The following is an 18,048-nucleotide window of genomic DNA, read 5'->3' as shown; positions in this document are numbered from 1 at the left end:
ATTAGAGAAATGCAAATCAAAACTGCAAGATACCACCTCATATCAGCCAGAATGGCCATCATTAAAAAGTACACAAATAACAAATGTTGGAGAGGGTGTGAAGGAAAGAGAAGCCTTCTAATATTGTTGGTGGGAATTTAAACTGGTGTGGCAGCTATGGAAAACTCTATGGAGGCTCCTCAAAAAACTAAAAACAGGGTTGCCATATGATCTAACAACCCTACTTCTGAGCATATATCTAGAGAAAAATAGAATTTGAAAAGATACATGCACTCTGATGTTCACTGCAGCAGTATGTACAATAGCCAAGACATGGAAACAATCTAAATGCCGTTTAGGTGTTCACTGACAGATGAACAGATAAAAGAATATGTGAGATATATAGATATATATTACATACATATACACATATATAAAACACACACACACACCAACACTGGAATGTTACTCAGCCATAAAGAAGAATGAAATAACAGTATTTGCAGCAACATGGCTGGATCTAGAGATTATCATACTAAGTCAGAAAGAGAAAGACAAATACCATATATCACTCACAAGAGGAATCTAAAATATGACATAAATGAACTCATCTATGAAACAGAAACAAACTCACAGGTATAAAGAACAGAATTTGTGACTGCCAAGAGGGATGGGGGTAGAATGGACTGTGAGTCTGGGATTAGCAGATGCAAACCACTATACACAGAATGAATAAACAAGGTCCTTTTATATAGCACAAGGAACTATACTCAATAACCTGTAATAAACCATCACAGAAAAGAATATGAAAAATTATATATGTGTAACTAAATCACTGTGATATATTGCAGAAATTAATACAACACTGTAAATCAACTATACTTCAATAAAGTTTAAAAAAGTATTAATTTTCTGAAAGGATGATAATAATTCAAACTAATGAGGATCAGATTCTCTCCCAGTTCTTGCCCAGAAGTCTCAGCAGCTGAGTGAGAACAGGATTTTACCATCCTAAACACCCTTAATGTGTCCTCAGACGGTCCCTTCGTGGCTTCTCTCTAGAACCTCTCCCCTCTGAGTCCACCTAGATGGAACACTAGGCTGATTCCTTTAGAGGGATGACAAATGTGAACTAACAAAATGGAGTGCAGATGATCCAAGCCAAGTACACACTACACGTCTGTGTGTCCTGACACATACACATTTCTGTATGTAGACAGGTAACATTTTGAGAGAAAGCTGCCCTCTCCTCCCTTCTCAATTCATAGGCCTCAAGTTCCTCCAGCTCTTTCCTCATTCTTCTTTAAAAATAAAATCTAATCTATTGGTTCAAGGATAAGAAGAAAACTAACCAGAAAACAGCATATAAAATCTGGGGAACAAGCTCGCAAGCAGAGCTAAGCTGGTAGCCCACCTTCCCTGAAACACCTTCATTCTGACCAAATGTGACTATTACTTACCCTCCTTTTTAGCTACTAGATTTCCCTGGTGGCTCAGATGGTAAAAGCGTCTGCCTACAATGCAGGAGACCCAGGTTCGATCCCTGGGTTGGGAAGATCCCCTGGAGAAGGAAATGGCAACCCACTCCAGTATTCTTGCCTGGAAAATTTCATGGACAGAGGAGCCTGGTAGGCTACAGTCCATGGGGTCGCAAAGAGTCGGACACAACTGAGCGACTTCCCTTTCACTTAGCTACTACCTGAAATATTCATCATTAGAAGTTTACTCAGCTTATCCAGGACTGTGTCCAAAAGCTATAAAATAGGTTTAGAGACTGGAGGATGAGGGGAAGTGGGTGATGTTGCCTTACAAGCCCACGGGGAAATAACACATGCCTACAGGAGTAGCGGGTGGAGAATGGGATGTGGCAGTAATATGGCACTGAACAGGTGAGGAAGTGAACATGGAGACAAGACAAATTCTGCCTCTCGTACAAAGCTGGACCTGTTTCATGCAGTTCTCTTAAAACAAAGTCTTGATAGCACTTGTGTTTGTTTTTGTTTAATTTGTGGACAAAGACTTACAGACAAGTGCAAAAGTTAAGTCCTCTTTTGCAACCCACAACTCATTGTTCAGTATGATTTTTGATACAGATAAGAAGGAACATGATCCATAAAATGGGTGTGTATTGATGAGCATAAAGATTGCTTCCAGGGCTATAAAGTTAAATAAGCTTTTAAATTACCAGCTGTATTGATCCTAGTACTCAGTTTTAATGTTGACACAAAACAAACAAAGATGGGCTCCGTTTTTAAGGCTTTTATCTTTGGAATACAGTGTCTGGATTTTCCAAAGGTACTGGCATATCCCAATGATCTCTGTCAAGTTTTAGGGTGTGATAACCTAGGAGTTAATATGATTTGAACTTGATAAGCTTTTAGAGAACTAGACATCCCATCTCCTGACCTTAAACAGGATCCTATAGTGAACTGCTTGAGGAAATTGGATCTTAAAGATTACAGGTGGCAAACTTTGAAATGCACTCCACTGAAGATCAAAGAGGCCCAACTAATACAGCTGTGGCATCACAGCTGTGGATTGAGCAGAACTTTTTGTAAGGGCTGCCTTGAAGATGACAACTTTGGAGGAACTATGGGGACTGGCAGTGGAAAGAATCAAGACGTGTGAAAATCCTTAAAAATTTATTGACTTAAATAACTTTACCTATGTTATGAATAAAAAGAAACCTTTGTGCAGAAAAAAAAAAAAGTCTTGAGAGATTCTTCTGCAATCACAAAGGGATAAACCTAACTTTACTACAAAGTTAGTATGTGCCAAGTCAAGTATTTTAAGAAAATCTTAAAGTATCAGTTGCATTTCCTACTGGCCATGACCTCTAATTTTATTTGACAGTGTATTGCTAAAAAAAAAAAGGGATTTCTAATAATAAAACAAAGCCATGAACATATTCCATGAAAAGTGAAAGAGAAAGTGCTAGTCGCTCAGCTTTGTGACCCCATGGACTATAGTCTGCCAGGCTCCTCTGACCATGGAATTATCCAGGAAAGAATACTGGAGTGGGTAGCCATTTCCTTTTCCAGAGGATTTTCCTGGCCCAGGGATTGAACCCAGGTCTTCTGCACTGCAGGCAGATTCTTTACCATCTGAGCCACCAGGGAATGAGATATGAGAAGAAAATAAAGCTTGACTGGGGGTGGAATGCAGGCGATGACATTTAATAAATAAAAGGTGGCCAAGGGTGGATTCTCATGGTAAAATGACACCTGAGCAGAAATCTGAACAAAGTGAGGGAAGATGCCATAAGGCAGGTTCTAAGCCAGGAGGCCACTCAGTCCAAAGGCCCTGGGGAGAAGTGCCCCTGAGGTGCTCACACAAGCGAGGAGACCTACGCGCTGGATCAGCGTGGAAGGGGGAAGAAATGACAGGATGACAGGATCTAACATCGATGAGGGGAGCATTAAAGGGGCATTCTGGGCTACAGTGGAGACTGCATTTTATTCTGATCCAGTTAGGAAACCACTCTCAATTTTGCTCCTTCAGTCAGTTCTTCTAACAGCAATGAAAAGCTGCATTTTAGGAATAAAGCATACATTTCCCATCTTCTTTGGTAATCATTATGTAAGATACAAACACAATACTGAATAAATTACTCCATGACTATAAATTATAAAACAATACATACTCTGTTCGTGTTTCTGGATCACTATGATAGGAGTGACACATGGCACTGAAGCGAGATACAAAAAAATCGTAACGTCTATGATACGATGGTGTGTCTTCTTCAATATTTGCAAACTTGACAAACTAAAAAGAATAACAATAAAATGTATTATCACCTTTTTCAAAGTGTAGAAAAAATACACTTATTTTCATTCATTATTTGTTACATTGACAAGAAATATCCAAATAAAAAAGCAAACGAAATATGAAATATCATAAATGTCACATATATACAAAAGGAATTTTTTAACAACAAACTTCACAAAATCAAGAATATAGCATTGTAAGTGCTAACTATAATTTTCTGACATAGTTTCTTTGGAGTGAGTGAGTGCTTGCTCTGATGCTCTTCTGCATTTCCCGGATGCTGGCAATGTTTTCGTGATAATCGCAATCAGGCCCAAACCTTCAGGGAGTTCTATTTCTTAAATCATAGGTAGGAAATCTTGACAGCTGTTGTATAACACATGAATGAATATTTATACAAACAAAATGGGACAAGAAAAAGGGCTCTAAGATGAAGAAAACATCACCAACACAGTAGAGAAGAAAAAGACTCAGACAGTAAGATTTATTCTACTCTTTTTAAAAGATTAAAAAAGAGAGAGAGAGAGAGAGATGCATATGTTTAGGAAATTTAAATATCCTACATGAGTCACAAACCCAACCATTCGATCCCTTAATATGCATCCTTTTTTTCTTATTTGCTTTCTCATTTATTTGGTGGCTTATTGCTTCTAAAATAACCTAAAGATGTCCTGGGAACAAAACTAAAGTATGCATAAACTTGAAAAAATAGAAGTATGATACTAAAAGTATTTTAAATTAATTCAGTCAGAGCCAAGTTATCTGTTTTAAATAATTTCATATGACTCAGATGATCTAGAAAAAGGCCACAAATACCACACCTGGGTTCCATCCCGGGTCTGGGAAGATTCCACTTGCAGCAGGGCAACTAAGTCCGTGCACCCAACTACTGAGCCTGCGCACTCCAGCGTCTGTGCCCCACGGTGAGAAGCCACAGCAAGGAGAAGCCCACAGAGCAGCTAGAGAAGTCCCCACTTCAGCAAGCAGAGAAGCCCCACGCAGCAAGAGAAACCCAGCACAACCAAAAAAGTGCACAAAGACGGCTGATAAACACAAAGTGCTGAATCAGTCACGTCTGATGACTTAGCACCCCAAAGAAGTTGAAATCAGACTTCCAGGAAATACTACATAAATAATGTTGGTCAAGATAGTATAGCATTTCACTGAATACAATTCACTCAAATCAAAAGTAGGTACCTGGAGATGTTTGTCTTTTTCTCAAATAAGTCATTAAAGGAATTCTAATGGCATGGCTGACTTCCAGTAAAGAAACTTCTGGAAATTTACACTAAAACTCCTTTGCCCCACAGCCATTAACACATTTCCCCTAAATATACAGGATGGATGAATGAGCAGGTCCTACTGTACGGCAGTACGGGGAACTACATTCAGTATCCTGTGACCAACTGTAATGGAGGAGAAAATGAAAAAAGTATACATGTATATATAACTGAGTCAGTCTGCTGTGCAGCAGAAATTAACACAATGTTGTAAACCAATTAAACTTCAATAAACCAAAAAAAAAAAAAATTCTCCTAGGCTTTCCTCACCTAACTGCAAAGGAAGTAGGAGAAGCCTACACTGATTGAAATGAAGCATGTCACACCACCTAACTGTATTTGGAAATATCCAGTATTTTCCCTCTGAAACTAACGGACAAAATCACATTAAGGGTTTTCAAATGAGGATTTTACTTACATAATCTTGGTTAAAAAAAGGAAAATACTATATTACTACCAACAATAATAACAGGGCCATACACTGCTGTAAGAACTTTACATTAACTCACGGCACACAACCCTGTAAGACTGGCACTAGTGTCATCCTCGCTTCACAGGTGAGAAACTGAGGCAAGCAGCGGCTAAGTAACCTGCCCAAGACACACAGCCAGGAAGTGCTGTGGGCCTGATTCAGAGCAAGGCGGTCAAGCCCTAGAGGCCGTGTTGTCAGTCAGCAACCACGGTTCCTAACCACCAAACAGCTTGTCTGCAAGCAACAGCAGATAACAGATGACTTTTGTTGATAAGAATCTGGATGGGAACGTGCAGACTGGTTGACTGCCTGAAAGCTTCCTCAGAGACGAAGCTGGAACTGAGAGACTGAGGCTGAAGGCAATACAATGAAACTAAAGATGAGGAGAAAGGTTGTCATTGTATTTTATTTTCTTCATTAGATATGCCTTCCCCAACTACACACGTTTCATCAACTACAGTTCCCGATAAAAGAAAATGAATGTCGTTGGCAGAAACAGTTTAGAAGCGGTGTTAGACGGCCAGTGGCAGGGGCAGGAGGGGGTTGTGAGGGGACACGGATGCCTTCCACTTATGGCCAACTGAGTTTCTACCACTTCTTACGATTCGTTAACGTCCCGGATTTCACACAGAACAACAATAAAACTTTTGAGACAAAATGTTCTAATCTACAACTCTACTGGTTGCCTAAATACCCTGACCAGAGCATCTGCCTTTACCAGATAAGGACACTCGAAGAAGACTTAATCCAAGTTACGCTAATTACTCTTAAAATTAGAATTGTTTACTTACAGAATTTGTTCCGAGAACTTGAAGCTTTGGTTCCCCTGATTCCAGCAGTTTTGCTACCATATGAAGAAAGCTTTCTACAAATGGCTTGATGCTTTGAGAATGGCAGGCCATAAGAAGTTGGTCCAATGCCTCCATAGCAATTAAAACATACCTAAACGTAAGAGAAAAATAATATCAAAGCATCTCTAGCTCTCCAGATTCTCCTTAGCGCACTCACAGGAATAATTAGAGTAAATTTCTTTAAATGCATAGAACACAGAAAGGCTAATTTAGCAGCATCTGAGTGAAAGCCTAATCTTCTCACAACACTAAGGATGTTGGGGTCCTAAAATGACCTTCAGGTGGGAGGACACAGAGACCAGACTGTACTCCTCCACCCTTCTCCTCAGCAAAACCTCTCCCAAAGCTGCTTCCACGCTAACTTCCTGTGAATGTTTTTATAAACACAAATATTCTCCATTTTCCAGCTTTTTAACCATATTTCTCTGCATCTGACCCAAAACAGTTATTATAAGAAATGAGCTTAAATTTCTAACACAATCTATTTGTATTTGTAAATATGAGTATATAAAACAGTATCAGCAATATTATAAGGAAAGATATAAATTTTACCTTCCAATTCGTCAGATTTTAAAGTTTGTACTAAAAGTTAAAATTCAGAATTTAGATAACTTTGCTTGAATGAATGACCATAAGAACTATTTGTATCAAGACTCACAATTGTAGCAAATGCTCTAAATGGTAACAGTGTAAAAGTAGAGAAAGCCAGCATATCATGTGGAAAATGGAATACACTAAGAAACTAGGATCACAAAATGATAATATGGAAAAGTATTTATATACCAAATTGCAGAGTAATTACTGTTCAAGCACAGAGAATGGATTAAGATGGTAGTCCTTTATTTACAGGTCGATGTATAGCTAGCACAGTTCACATCAGCACGCTTGTTCAGAATTTACATATTCTGAACCTATTATAATATCTAAGCCTAAACGTAACTCTTTTATTATTCCTCTGACAGGCAAAACAGGAGCTGTGCTAAAAATTAGTTTGCTAACACAATTTTTGATAAGTTTTCAATTTTGAAACTGATTTTTAAATTACAGTACTGCACTGACAAACCTTTAAGGGAATCAATTTCTACTATTCTCATTAGGGAAGTTTAAAAATCAGTGGATGCTTAAACAAACAACTCTGTTAACTAACATGAGTTTATTCTTAAACGAGGAAAGTGATAAAATTCGCAGCATCTATTTGGTATAATACACATCCTCATACATTACAACACTTTATTCTCCATCCATTATCTTTGCCTGCCTAGATGGCAAAATAATTTATAGGATGATTTAGCCTAGGAAGAATTTTCCAGAGATACTACATTAGTTTCCTTACCCAGTACGATGTCTGACAACATCCCTGGTCAACCTTTCTGCCAGGTAAGAACCAATTCGATCCAGTTTCTCTGGAGCAGATACAGCATAAAATGTCAATTTCTCCATGTCGGCTTTAACAAGACCATCCTAAAAATAAAAACAACATCGAGAGAAATAGGTTCTACTTATGCCTGTATTTCTATGCTTAGTGTCTGTATTTCTAAGTGCTGCTTGCTCCTCATCCCCCCTTTATGGATTGGAAATTAATCCATATTTACCCTGAGCCTGCCTGAGAGTCTCTTGAGTGCTAATCACCATTCTGGATACATAGAGCTTTCAGGGAGTTAAAGCACTGCCCCATTTAGGAAAGCATACACCTTCACAAGCAACGGATTATTCTAACACCTTCCTTTATATAGTAAAATAAAAAAAACAAAAACACAGTTGAATTATACAGTATACTGTAGTACTTATCAGAAAAGGTTCAGTTATTTGCTCTCCTCATTACAGCACCCTTTGAAGGCAGGGACTATGGCAAGCAGACACCTGCACTCTGGGCACCTACGGCTTGGGTGCATTTTGGACATAGGAGGTATTTTTGTTTAACAAATTAAAGATAAGAAATGTTGTCAGCTGGGTTTATGGTTGCCATATGTATGCAAGGTTCATGTAAATCTTTTCTTTTTCTTACATCTTATTTTACAGATTTCTCTTCAAGTAGATTTTTTTCTAAATGTTTGGCACAAATAAAGATTCTTTCTGTAACCATTCTCCAATTGACCTGCCACCACTCCCATATCAAAAGTGTTCAAAGCTCCCTCACTGCCAGTAAGATAAGTAAGATTTCTTATCTGTTACACATTCCTCCATAATCTTGCCTCCACCTTATCTTCATTAGCTGCGTGTTTCAGATTCCTTAAAGAAATGATCTGAATATACAGTCTATTAAATGATACTTTTGAAATTTCCAATCAGGAATTCAGGAATTGTGCACTATTACCACTCATTATACTACGATTAGGTTACAAGAACCTCCACTTGAAGGCCCTTGTCCCAAATGTTACCTCTTACTTTATCATGTCTTTTCTCTTAGGTACAAAGAAACTAATCTCTGCTTCTCCAGATGGTATATATCCTTCCAAGTTCATTTCTTCTGTGAATCTTCGCAAAGATTGCCAACTCAGAGTGAGTGATACCTTCCTGATTTAAAGGCAGAAACTTTACCCCTGTTTTACCTAACATTTTACTTTCTGATTTATGCACTGTAATTTAATATTTAGTATGCTTTCACTTGATATCAATGGATGGAAAGCTTAAGCCAGGTACCGTATCTCAGAGTTACTTATATATTATAAATTATCCAGGATATCTGGTAGCCAATATATTTAACTGATTAGCCTCAGTTAAATAGATTAGCCTTTATACAGTTCCTTAAATCAGATTTAATTAAAAACAAGATATAGCTCATAAATTAATGTTAAGATAACCAGAAAGTTTCTACAGTTGGCTACCTTTTAAAATAAAGCAACCTCTGGAACTCAAACCCATGTAACATTTTTTTGTTCCTATCTATTTAACCCTAGATTAAAGGAGTCTTAGAAAGACAGTGTTAAACAAAATCAATCAAACACAGCTGCTTTGAAGCCAGCAGTCTTCCATAAAAAAGTAATTTTTATAAAAAATTAAAAAGCACTTAAATAAAAAGAGAACAAACGCTGCCTGGAATATTCTCCCTTTACTTCTCAATTATCTTCTGAAAACTGTGTGGCCAACCCTATTTATTCTCTGGCTCTTAGCCTGGATTTCATTCCTTCAGGTATTCCTTCTTCCAAGTCCAAATCGGGAATCATTTCCACCTACTCCAGCAGTACGCTGTACTTCACTTCTCTATCACAGCATTCTTTCACTAATATTGCAGTTGCCAATTTACTTGTCTATGAGCTTGGTGGGAGCAGAAGACCGTGTCTGTATTCACAGCTGTGTTCTTGGCATTTTGTAAATAATCTGAGACTAGTTCATAAATCTAGGAACTGTACACACTTAAGAACATCACCTGTCCATCATTCTGAATACATGCCTAATCTAAGAAAAGAATCTGAAAACCAGGCAAGCAAGCATGGATCATTTAAAGGTTAAGAAAAAGAGAAGTATAAAAATAGTAGTGTACATGATGAGATTTGGGAGTAAAAGTAGAGAAATGAAATTAGGGAAACCTTAGGGAGATCAGCAGGGGGGAAGGATGGGTCAGCAAAGAGAAGGATCAGTAGATGTAGATCAAATTACTTTTGGATCTTCAGGGAATATGTTGTCCACCAGGCGTTTGTATCGAGGACGCAGAGCAGAACAGCAGCAACACACTCCTGTTCAAAAAAGAACAAAATCACAAAGTACGGCAATTAATCATATTGTAAACTGATCTAAAAGTTCAAGTTCTGAGTATTTACGGGTTATTGAAAATAAAGGGGAAAAGTTCAAACAGCCAGAAACAGAAATGGGTATGCAAATTCAGTTATTAAGTAACAAATGAAAAAGTCAAATTTCTCCTCCCCTCCCCAAAGACACCAGGCCAAAATGAACATGCTAATGAATTATTCCAGAGTTTCGAACCAAACTGTTCTGTAGCATGGGGAGGTGTGTGTGGGCGGGTGTGTGTGTGTGTGTACATGCACGCATGACTACCAAATTTACCCTATAAAGTATATATGTAATTGGTACCACCTCATTCCCTTTCTGACCTCATCTTCTACTAATCTCTGCATCATCCCCTACTTACCTCCCCCCCAAACCCCACTTCTGTCTGGCCCAATCCACTCAGTTCCAGCTACAATGGTCTCAAAATGGTAGTTCGCTACACTAGGAAGTGTAGCTGGTGAAAACAGTTAACACCTCTATCTACATGATCAATTATATAAAGAAGCCACAATACAGAGACAATCAACCTCAAGGTTAAGTCCAGGAATTTCAAAAACTGCTCAAAGACTGCTCTGTACATTTTCTGTTACCGGCATCTAGGAAAAAGTCATCCATTTGGATGAGAAGACCTAGGTTCACTCCAATTCTTTCACTTCAGGGGTCGCATGCCCTTGAGGGAAAGCACATCATCTCACTGGAAAGAACTCTGTGAGGAGGAGGAGGGATCCGTTTTCTTGTCCTACAAACTAATAACTTAGTGGGAATGTTGGTTGAAAATAAGCCACTATACAAGCATTCCCACGATTTATGAAACTGGGGTATGTGTGTCTGTGGCTAAGCGTTCATGCATATGTGTTTAGAAACCAAATGATGGCATGAGAGAACACCAGCTAGAGGCCAACGGAGCTCAGATCTAAGCAGACATCTACCATCTCATCGAGGAATGTTATTCAACAGACTCCGGGTCTCACTTTGCTCATGAAGCATACATAATTCATGCAGGCAGCAGTATCATGTCAAGTGAGTGCCCAACATGCCAAAACATGTAAGACTGAGTCCAGATTTGCAGTAGAATGGAGTCATTATGCTGATAAAAACAAGACAGAATTAAGACATGTACAGCAATTTTGGTGATTATAAAGTAATGGATATACATTATTTAAAATTTCCAGCAAATCAGTGAGATATTGTTATCACTACCACTTTACAAGAAACTGTAGAAGAACCAACCAAGTAATTTACTCAGCAGCAATAGCTAGGTGAGAATCCAACGCCTGACTCTGAAACCTCATGCTCTTTCCACGGACCCACTGATATCAGTGGTCAAATCAATCAACACGCAGATGTTTATTTGCACATACTACTTTCCGAACACCACATCAGATGCCACAGACACAGGAAAGTATAAGAGTCAAGATCTCTGCCCTTGAGTTTATAAACTATCATAAAAATAGTGAATAATTCAACAGCATATATTTAGGCACCACATGTAATATAAAATGCTGCCTACTGTTCAGGATGTTTTCTACTTTAAAAGGAGAAAAAAATTCCAGAGTCCATTAGGGGATTTTTTTTTCAGACTAACTCCAAAATACCTGAACTATTTTTAAAGTCCAAAAGCAAAACACAGGCCTGATTATTAGAAAGAAGAGCAAGGGTAAAAGCAAAGTAAGCGAAAGTCACATTCCTGTGTCAATTATACCTAATATAAAAATACTTCAGATGAATATTAATACACAGAAATAAATTAAAATCAAATATGTATCAAGTGATTAACTTACACAGGGCACTGAGCTGGATATTGCAATGATGAAAGAAGCTTATAACCTGATAAGAAGATTAGGAGGAATACTTTGCTACACTAATGCAAGGCCAAATATAGAAAATTCAAATTGCTATTACGGCAAAGAGACTAGCAATGCAACTGAAAAACTCCCCAAGCTTCAAGTTTCCTGTTAGGGTTAGAAGGATATCCTTCCTGTTAGAAGGATAAATTATGTAATGTTCAAAAGGCTAAGAATTCTTATTAAGGTATTAAGTCTCATTTACATTGACACTTTCTGATATTATACACTGCTTTTAGTTTTAAAAAAGCTTCCAAAAAATGTAGACTTTGGAATACACATACCCAATTCTCACTTTGAAGAAGCACAGGGTCTACTGGAAGAGACAGATGAGAAAAACAACAAAATGCCCAATAGGGGGTTAAGGGCAGAGGCTCTGGAGTCAGACAGATCTGAGGTGATCTTTTACTGTCCAGTGAGGCAGGCACATTATTTTCTCTTATCTTACCTGTTTCCTCATCAGTGTAGTAACACCTTCTTCATATTTATTGGGAAAATGAAATAAAATTATACGTAAAGTTCTTATTAAGGGTGTAACATTTGGTAAGCATCCAATAGATTGGTAGTTATTATTACTAATGCTATATGTAAGTGACGGACAGAGGAACTTGGCAAATTATAGCCCACGGGGTTGCAAAAGAGTCGGACAAGACTGAGTGACTAAACAAAAACAAATAAGATAAGAACTATAATCAGAGTAACTGAGATGCGTGAGGGCCCTTGAGACAGTATTCTCGACAGTGTGAAAACCTTTGCTGAGAATTAATCATCTAAACATCCAACAAATTCTCTACGTGGTTCACAACAAGCTTTCACTAACAAGACCCGAGTCCAAGGGGATGACTGCTTTTTTCTGACATGCTGTGCGCAGCACTACACCAGGCACTTGGCCGCATTATCCACGCGCTCCCACAGCAACTCCGAGAGGGCCAGGAGCGGCTCTGTTTGGCCAAGGAGCTGCGGGAGGCTCGTTTGCCCCACATCCCGTATGGCACAGCTGGTCCACACAGAGGAGCAGAGACTCCAACAGACGTGATGACTTTAAAGGGTGACTGCCACGCTAACCTGCAGCCCCTGGGGTCACAAAGAGTCAGACACGACTGAGCGGCTAAACAACAACAGCAGAACGCAAGGCCTGGATGCTTTCTGAACCCGTCTAAACATCTGAGCTCTCCACAAACCTCGCCCAATGGACACGACCGCAGGAACGAGTCTGAGACGAGGAGTGCCCTGCCATGGAGGGAATACACGGCCACCGCGCGTTTCTCCAGGAAGTCCAAACAAAACAACTTCCCGACCTCTTACTGCACGTGGAAACCGACCAATCAAGAGAGACAGCTGAAACGAGGTTTAAAAGTTTCAATATACTCGGGTTTCTAGAAGATAATAACGCTGAAGGTGAAAGTGAGTGGTAACTGTAACCACAAAAGAGAGAACTCCATCGGCTATTTTAAATAAGAGAATACTGTGCTTACCAACACCACAAGAACAAGCAAAATGAAAGCACTGGACCTACTCAGGCACAGAAGTGTGGGGGACTCCCCCGTCGACGTCAGTTCATAAGGCTTTTCGCGTTCAGCTGCAGGTACCTGAACATAGTCCTTCATGTTGTAAGAGGCGAGTTTCTAGTCGCTCTTCCAGCTCTTAGATCCTTTTACCTCCTGTTCAGGAAGTGCCTAGTTCACTTTACTTGTAATTAATTAGCGGAGGGTACTAGTATACTGTAACGTATCTGCTTGTTGACATCAAACATAAAGCTATCAAGAACCTGATAATATCCGTATCGAATTCTGCTAGCAAGGCCAAACAGCTTAAACAGATATGATTAAAACACTGCACTGCTAGTTTACTAAAGATAGATTTTTATACAGTTCGAATAAGAAAATAAACCTATTTTCTAGTTTTTTCCTTTAATTCTTCCTCATCCTAGCTTCCGATCCCTTCCAACAAACTCCTCACTTCTCAACTGGTCCCAACTTTCTCTTTTCCAAAGGAAAAAGGGGGCTAAGCGTAGCATAGAGAGGCTCAAGCAACTGGCAAGTCTGAGCAATCACTTCCTTTAAATTTAATCCTAACACACAAAGGAGAAGGTAATTCACTATTCTCCTCCTGTAGCATACGGACTTCAGAACTCGACTTACGATACAGTAGGAGAAATAGGAAATCTCAAGTGGGTAACTGAACTATGGAAAAATTGAATTGGGGCATAGCTGGAAGGAAAAATTATGACCAAGAAGGGTGCCAAGCTGTGTATTATAGTGGTGTGCAGGCAGGCCCATGGGGCAAGCTGTTCAATAATGCTCTCTGAGCCTTAGTCAGGAAACAGAAAAATCCTTCTACCAATCTCTCAGGGTTAGGAGTACTAACAACAACAACAACAAAAATGCCTGGAATGTAGATGTCACTTTAAAAACACTAAACCCACACATTTGTTTTAGTAAAATTTGCATACTCCTAAATTAACCATTTCTTCTTTAGAGACACCCAAGACACGTGAATTCACCAGTCTCCTAGTTCTCCCCGCAGACAGGTGTGAGATATACTGGCCTCTAGAATCCTCCTCCTCTGATGGTGAGGTGTTACGAATAATTTCTAACCCATTCTGAGCCAACAGGCCTTCAGCAACTGCACAGAAAGCCTCACAGCTGAGCTGACAGAAGCATGGACCAGGTGCATGAGCACTCTGGGGTGCTGGGAGAATTCTGCTTCATGGGCCAACATTCCACGTGGTTGTCCAGCACTGAATACTGCTGTTTTGTAATGACATTCGCTTTCCTAATGCAGCTCTGTAAGTCTGGGGGTTTGGATAACTAAGACTCCTTTTAAAATAAGCTATACTTTCAACTAACCATATTACCCAATGATAATTTAAATCTAACTGGAATTATTAATGTCTCCATTACTAAATTACTAATAATTAAACAATTAGTGTTTATTATTAAACATCACCATAGCACTGGATACCTGGGATAAAGCTATCTTCTAAAACAAAAATAGTAAGATACTATCACTGTCACTAAAGTTGAAGAACGCTTAGATCTTCTGGTGGAAACCAACTGTATTAGGTTTGTCTTGCGCTTTATTAAAGGAAAAAAATCACAGTATCTATACCTTCGACACAGCAGTTATATTACCTTGGTTTATAATTCTTATAATTCTTATGTGTAATACATTAGGAATTTGCTGGTATACTTAGGTCTTACTAAATTTTTAAATGGGAATAGCTATGATTACTGGATTCTGGTCCTTATGGTATTTCTATCACTGCACCTAAAACAAATTATTGTACTTAGTTATATACACATTTGTCTTTCCCACCAGAATGAGTCACATCAATATAAAGTCCATATATTTTGTCCATTGTTGCATGTCTGGAATATAACAGACATTCACAAAAAACGCTCCTTCACTTAACGAATGTGGACCCAAGATTCACTGATAAAACAAATTTAGTATCTGTTGATATGTACTACACAAATCAAAATGTAAGAAAACTGTCCATCGCAAAATAGTAAATAAACACCAGAATCATATAATTTCTCCAATGAATAGCTGACAATGTCAACTGAATCACTTTAAACAATTCATGTTTTCTTTTTAGACCTGGCAGAAGCTATCAGTAATCAAGTTGAAAAGAGAGAGCATGTTTTTCTATTAGAAGATTTTAAAAATTCATTACTTCAAGACCTCTAGCTCTGTAGTATCCAAAACGCAAGACTCTGCATCACATATATTCTCTTCAAGGTTGAAATTAAAAACTACTCATTCAGTTAATGTCAGAACAAGACACTTACTTCATACCATTAAAAGACTTAGTAATATTACAGTCATACTCACACATCCCTCCCAAGTAACTAACACTTAGCATGTAAATTTACATTTACCATTCACACACGCATACACTATTTATAAAGCCTGTAATATGGGTGTTACTCCTGCACTTCAACTTGGGTACAAGGTATTGTGGTAAGAACTATAGAGTCCAAAAGGTAACTAACTACTTGAAGAGACAAAGGTTTAAAAATTGAAATTTAGAGAGGCTCAAGAGGGAGGGGTCCCGTATATAATTATGACTGATTCACGTCGCTGTACGGCAGAGACCAGCACAATATTATAAAGCGATTTTCCTCCAATTAGAAAATAAAGAAACATTGAAATTGACAACAAGATTTGGACAATACTGGAGGACAAGAGCAATCTAATGTCAAATGGACCACACGGCTACAGGGCCACAGAAGTTGAGAGAAGAGAGAAAGCACTCCCAGCTCACGTGAAAGGTTTTACGAAGGACATGGAGCTGAGCTGAGGGCTCCCCCTGAAGAACGAGTAGAACTATAAGGCAATTGGAGACACTGAGGACAATCACAGGCAGATGGAACAGTGCAAGTTTCCCTATGGGGGACGGCACATGGAAAACCCCAAATGCGTGTTCCAATGACCCAGAGCTCAGAAAGGAAGGAACCTAGGAGATGGCCCAAAGGAAGCATCGAAAAGGTCTGCTGAATAATTGGACAGGAGTCAAAGAAAAATGGGGACAAAACAGTCTTATCTTCAGGAAAGTGTTCCTTTTAAAAGGCTTCTAATCCATTAGCGGAGTATTTTATTACATGACTCTTTCCGTAAGTAATTCTATACCATCTTTCTTCTCATTCTCGATTTCACTACTTGTTTTTTATTCCCAGGCACATAAACTTCATGGAAAAGAGGACAACAAAGGCATTAACTGGAATTAAAGCTCCAATTCTTTTTTAAAAGATGGTCTTTCCACTGCATTGCAATTCTTGCCTCTGCAAAAGGCATAACGTAGACAAAAGTCTGTTATCACAAAACTATTCTGAAATACTGTCTGTAGAAAAAAAAAACAACAGCTTTTCTTCTGAGTCAACTCATGATCGCTCAGTCTATACTTAACATATTTTTACCCACTATCACAATTTTAAAGGAAAAAAAAAGGTACTGTTTATTTACAAATAGTCAATTTATAGATTTATACCTAGATTTTACTGTATTCTACCATACTTAACTGAAAAAAAATATTACTCAGCAGAGTTAACCTGAAAAATAAAATATACAATAGATAACGGTTTTAAGAAAATGTAATTCTGTTAAGACTGCATTTGAAAACCTTTTGGAATCATCATACAGGGGGAAGAAAACTCCACAAAAATTAAAATAAGGCAATATAATGCTCTACTCATTTCATCTGACGTTGGCTTAGCTGGCAAAGCGAATAAGAAAGGATCCACTGGGTGACACAGAAACTAGAGCTGCAGGCAGGAAAGCAAAGTCCCGACACCTCTGTCTCCACCACCATCAGGACACAAGCCGGGTTCACGTCTGCTCCTAGCACCAGACTGCGTGACTGGACTCGGCGAGCCACAGACCTTCCTTCAGCGCACCCGGGTGGTCCCGGGCGGGAGCACACAGCACTCCAGTGTCCTGGTCTCCCGAGGTAAGAGACTCGATGAGGCAGAACTGAAACTGACATAGTAGGCGATTTTCCTTTTGCCAACAGACAGAATACTGACTAAATGTCCTCTGTGATAATGCCAGTAGTACTGTTAAGAGTTACAAAAGGAATCACATTTTCTCCATGTGTAATTAAAAAAAAAAAAGCATGTGAGAAGTAACTTTCCTCTTGAATCCACACCATGTTCTTGACTAATTATGTTGGCAATTACTCTGCACAACTAACATGCTTTGGGGAAGAGAGAATTATGCAATGGTCAAAGATAAATTCTCTCTCCCTGGCTTTCAGTAGCTCACAGTCTGACAGGACAAGATAATCATATACAAATAGAACTGTAACTCGATGGGGTAACAGCCATGACAGAAGAGACTGCTATCGGAGAACAGCAGTGCAACCCTAACCTTCCTGCAAGAAGTAATGACTAAACTAAGTCTTAAGGAAGCAGCAAAAATTCAGCAAAAAACGGAGGATCATTCCAGGTGGGGAGAGTCACATGACAAGAACAAGAGTGTGGTTTTAATTTCCAAACAAAACATAAAGTTCTGCAGCATGAGAGAAATGGCCAGACAAACTTGTAGGAAGCTGACGTGTAAACCAACTCAAAATAGATGGTACAGAGAGAGAGGAGTCAAAAGTAACAGACAGGATAGTCTGAACA

At 38.8% G+C, this 18,048-nt stretch overlaps 1 protein-coding gene and 2 non-coding genes across 4 annotated transcripts in view; 2 read left to right on the top strand and 1 right to left on the bottom strand.

Moving 5' to 3' along the window:
• EFR3A (EFR3 homolog A) overlaps window positions 1–18,048 on the bottom strand; it is a 78,353-nt gene that overhangs the window by 41,309 nt on the left and 18,996 nt on the right. Inside the window, exons 2-5 of one of the 2 annotated variants that reach the window (XM_065902545.1) lie at window positions 9,948–10,024; window positions 7,684–7,811; window positions 6,291–6,441; window positions 3,623–3,744 (exon numbers count right to left, since the gene is read on the bottom strand). In XM_065902545.1, coding sequence (XP_065758617.1) covers window positions 3,623–3,744; window positions 6,291–6,441; window positions 7,684–7,811; window positions 9,948–10,024 — 478 coding nt within the window. Of the gene's footprint in view, window positions 1–3,622; window positions 3,745–6,290; window positions 6,442–7,683; window positions 7,812–9,877; window positions 10,025–18,048 lie in introns of those variants that run through there. The other variant, XM_065902546.1, reaches the window with a different exon arrangement.
• TRNAC-ACA (transfer RNA cysteine (anticodon ACA)) lies at window positions 1,462–1,534 on the top strand. The gene has a single exon. It is a non-coding gene; the product is annotated as a tRNA-Cys (tRNA).
• On the top strand, window positions 1,960–2,087 carry LOC136145313 (small nucleolar RNA SNORA40). Its single transcript, XR_010658756.1, has one exon. It is a non-coding gene; the product is annotated as a small nucleolar RNA SNORA40 (small nucleolar RNA).

The sequence above is a fragment of the Muntiacus reevesi genome, chromosome 12 (genome assembly GCF_963930625.1).
Source record: "Muntiacus reevesi chromosome 12, mMunRee1.1, whole genome shotgun sequence".
Lineage (NCBI taxonomy): Eukaryota > Metazoa > Chordata > Mammalia > Artiodactyla > Cervidae > Muntiacus > Muntiacus reevesi.
The sequence above is the reverse complement of the archived record's forward strand: the minus strand, read 5'-3'. Positions and strand labels throughout refer to the sequence as shown.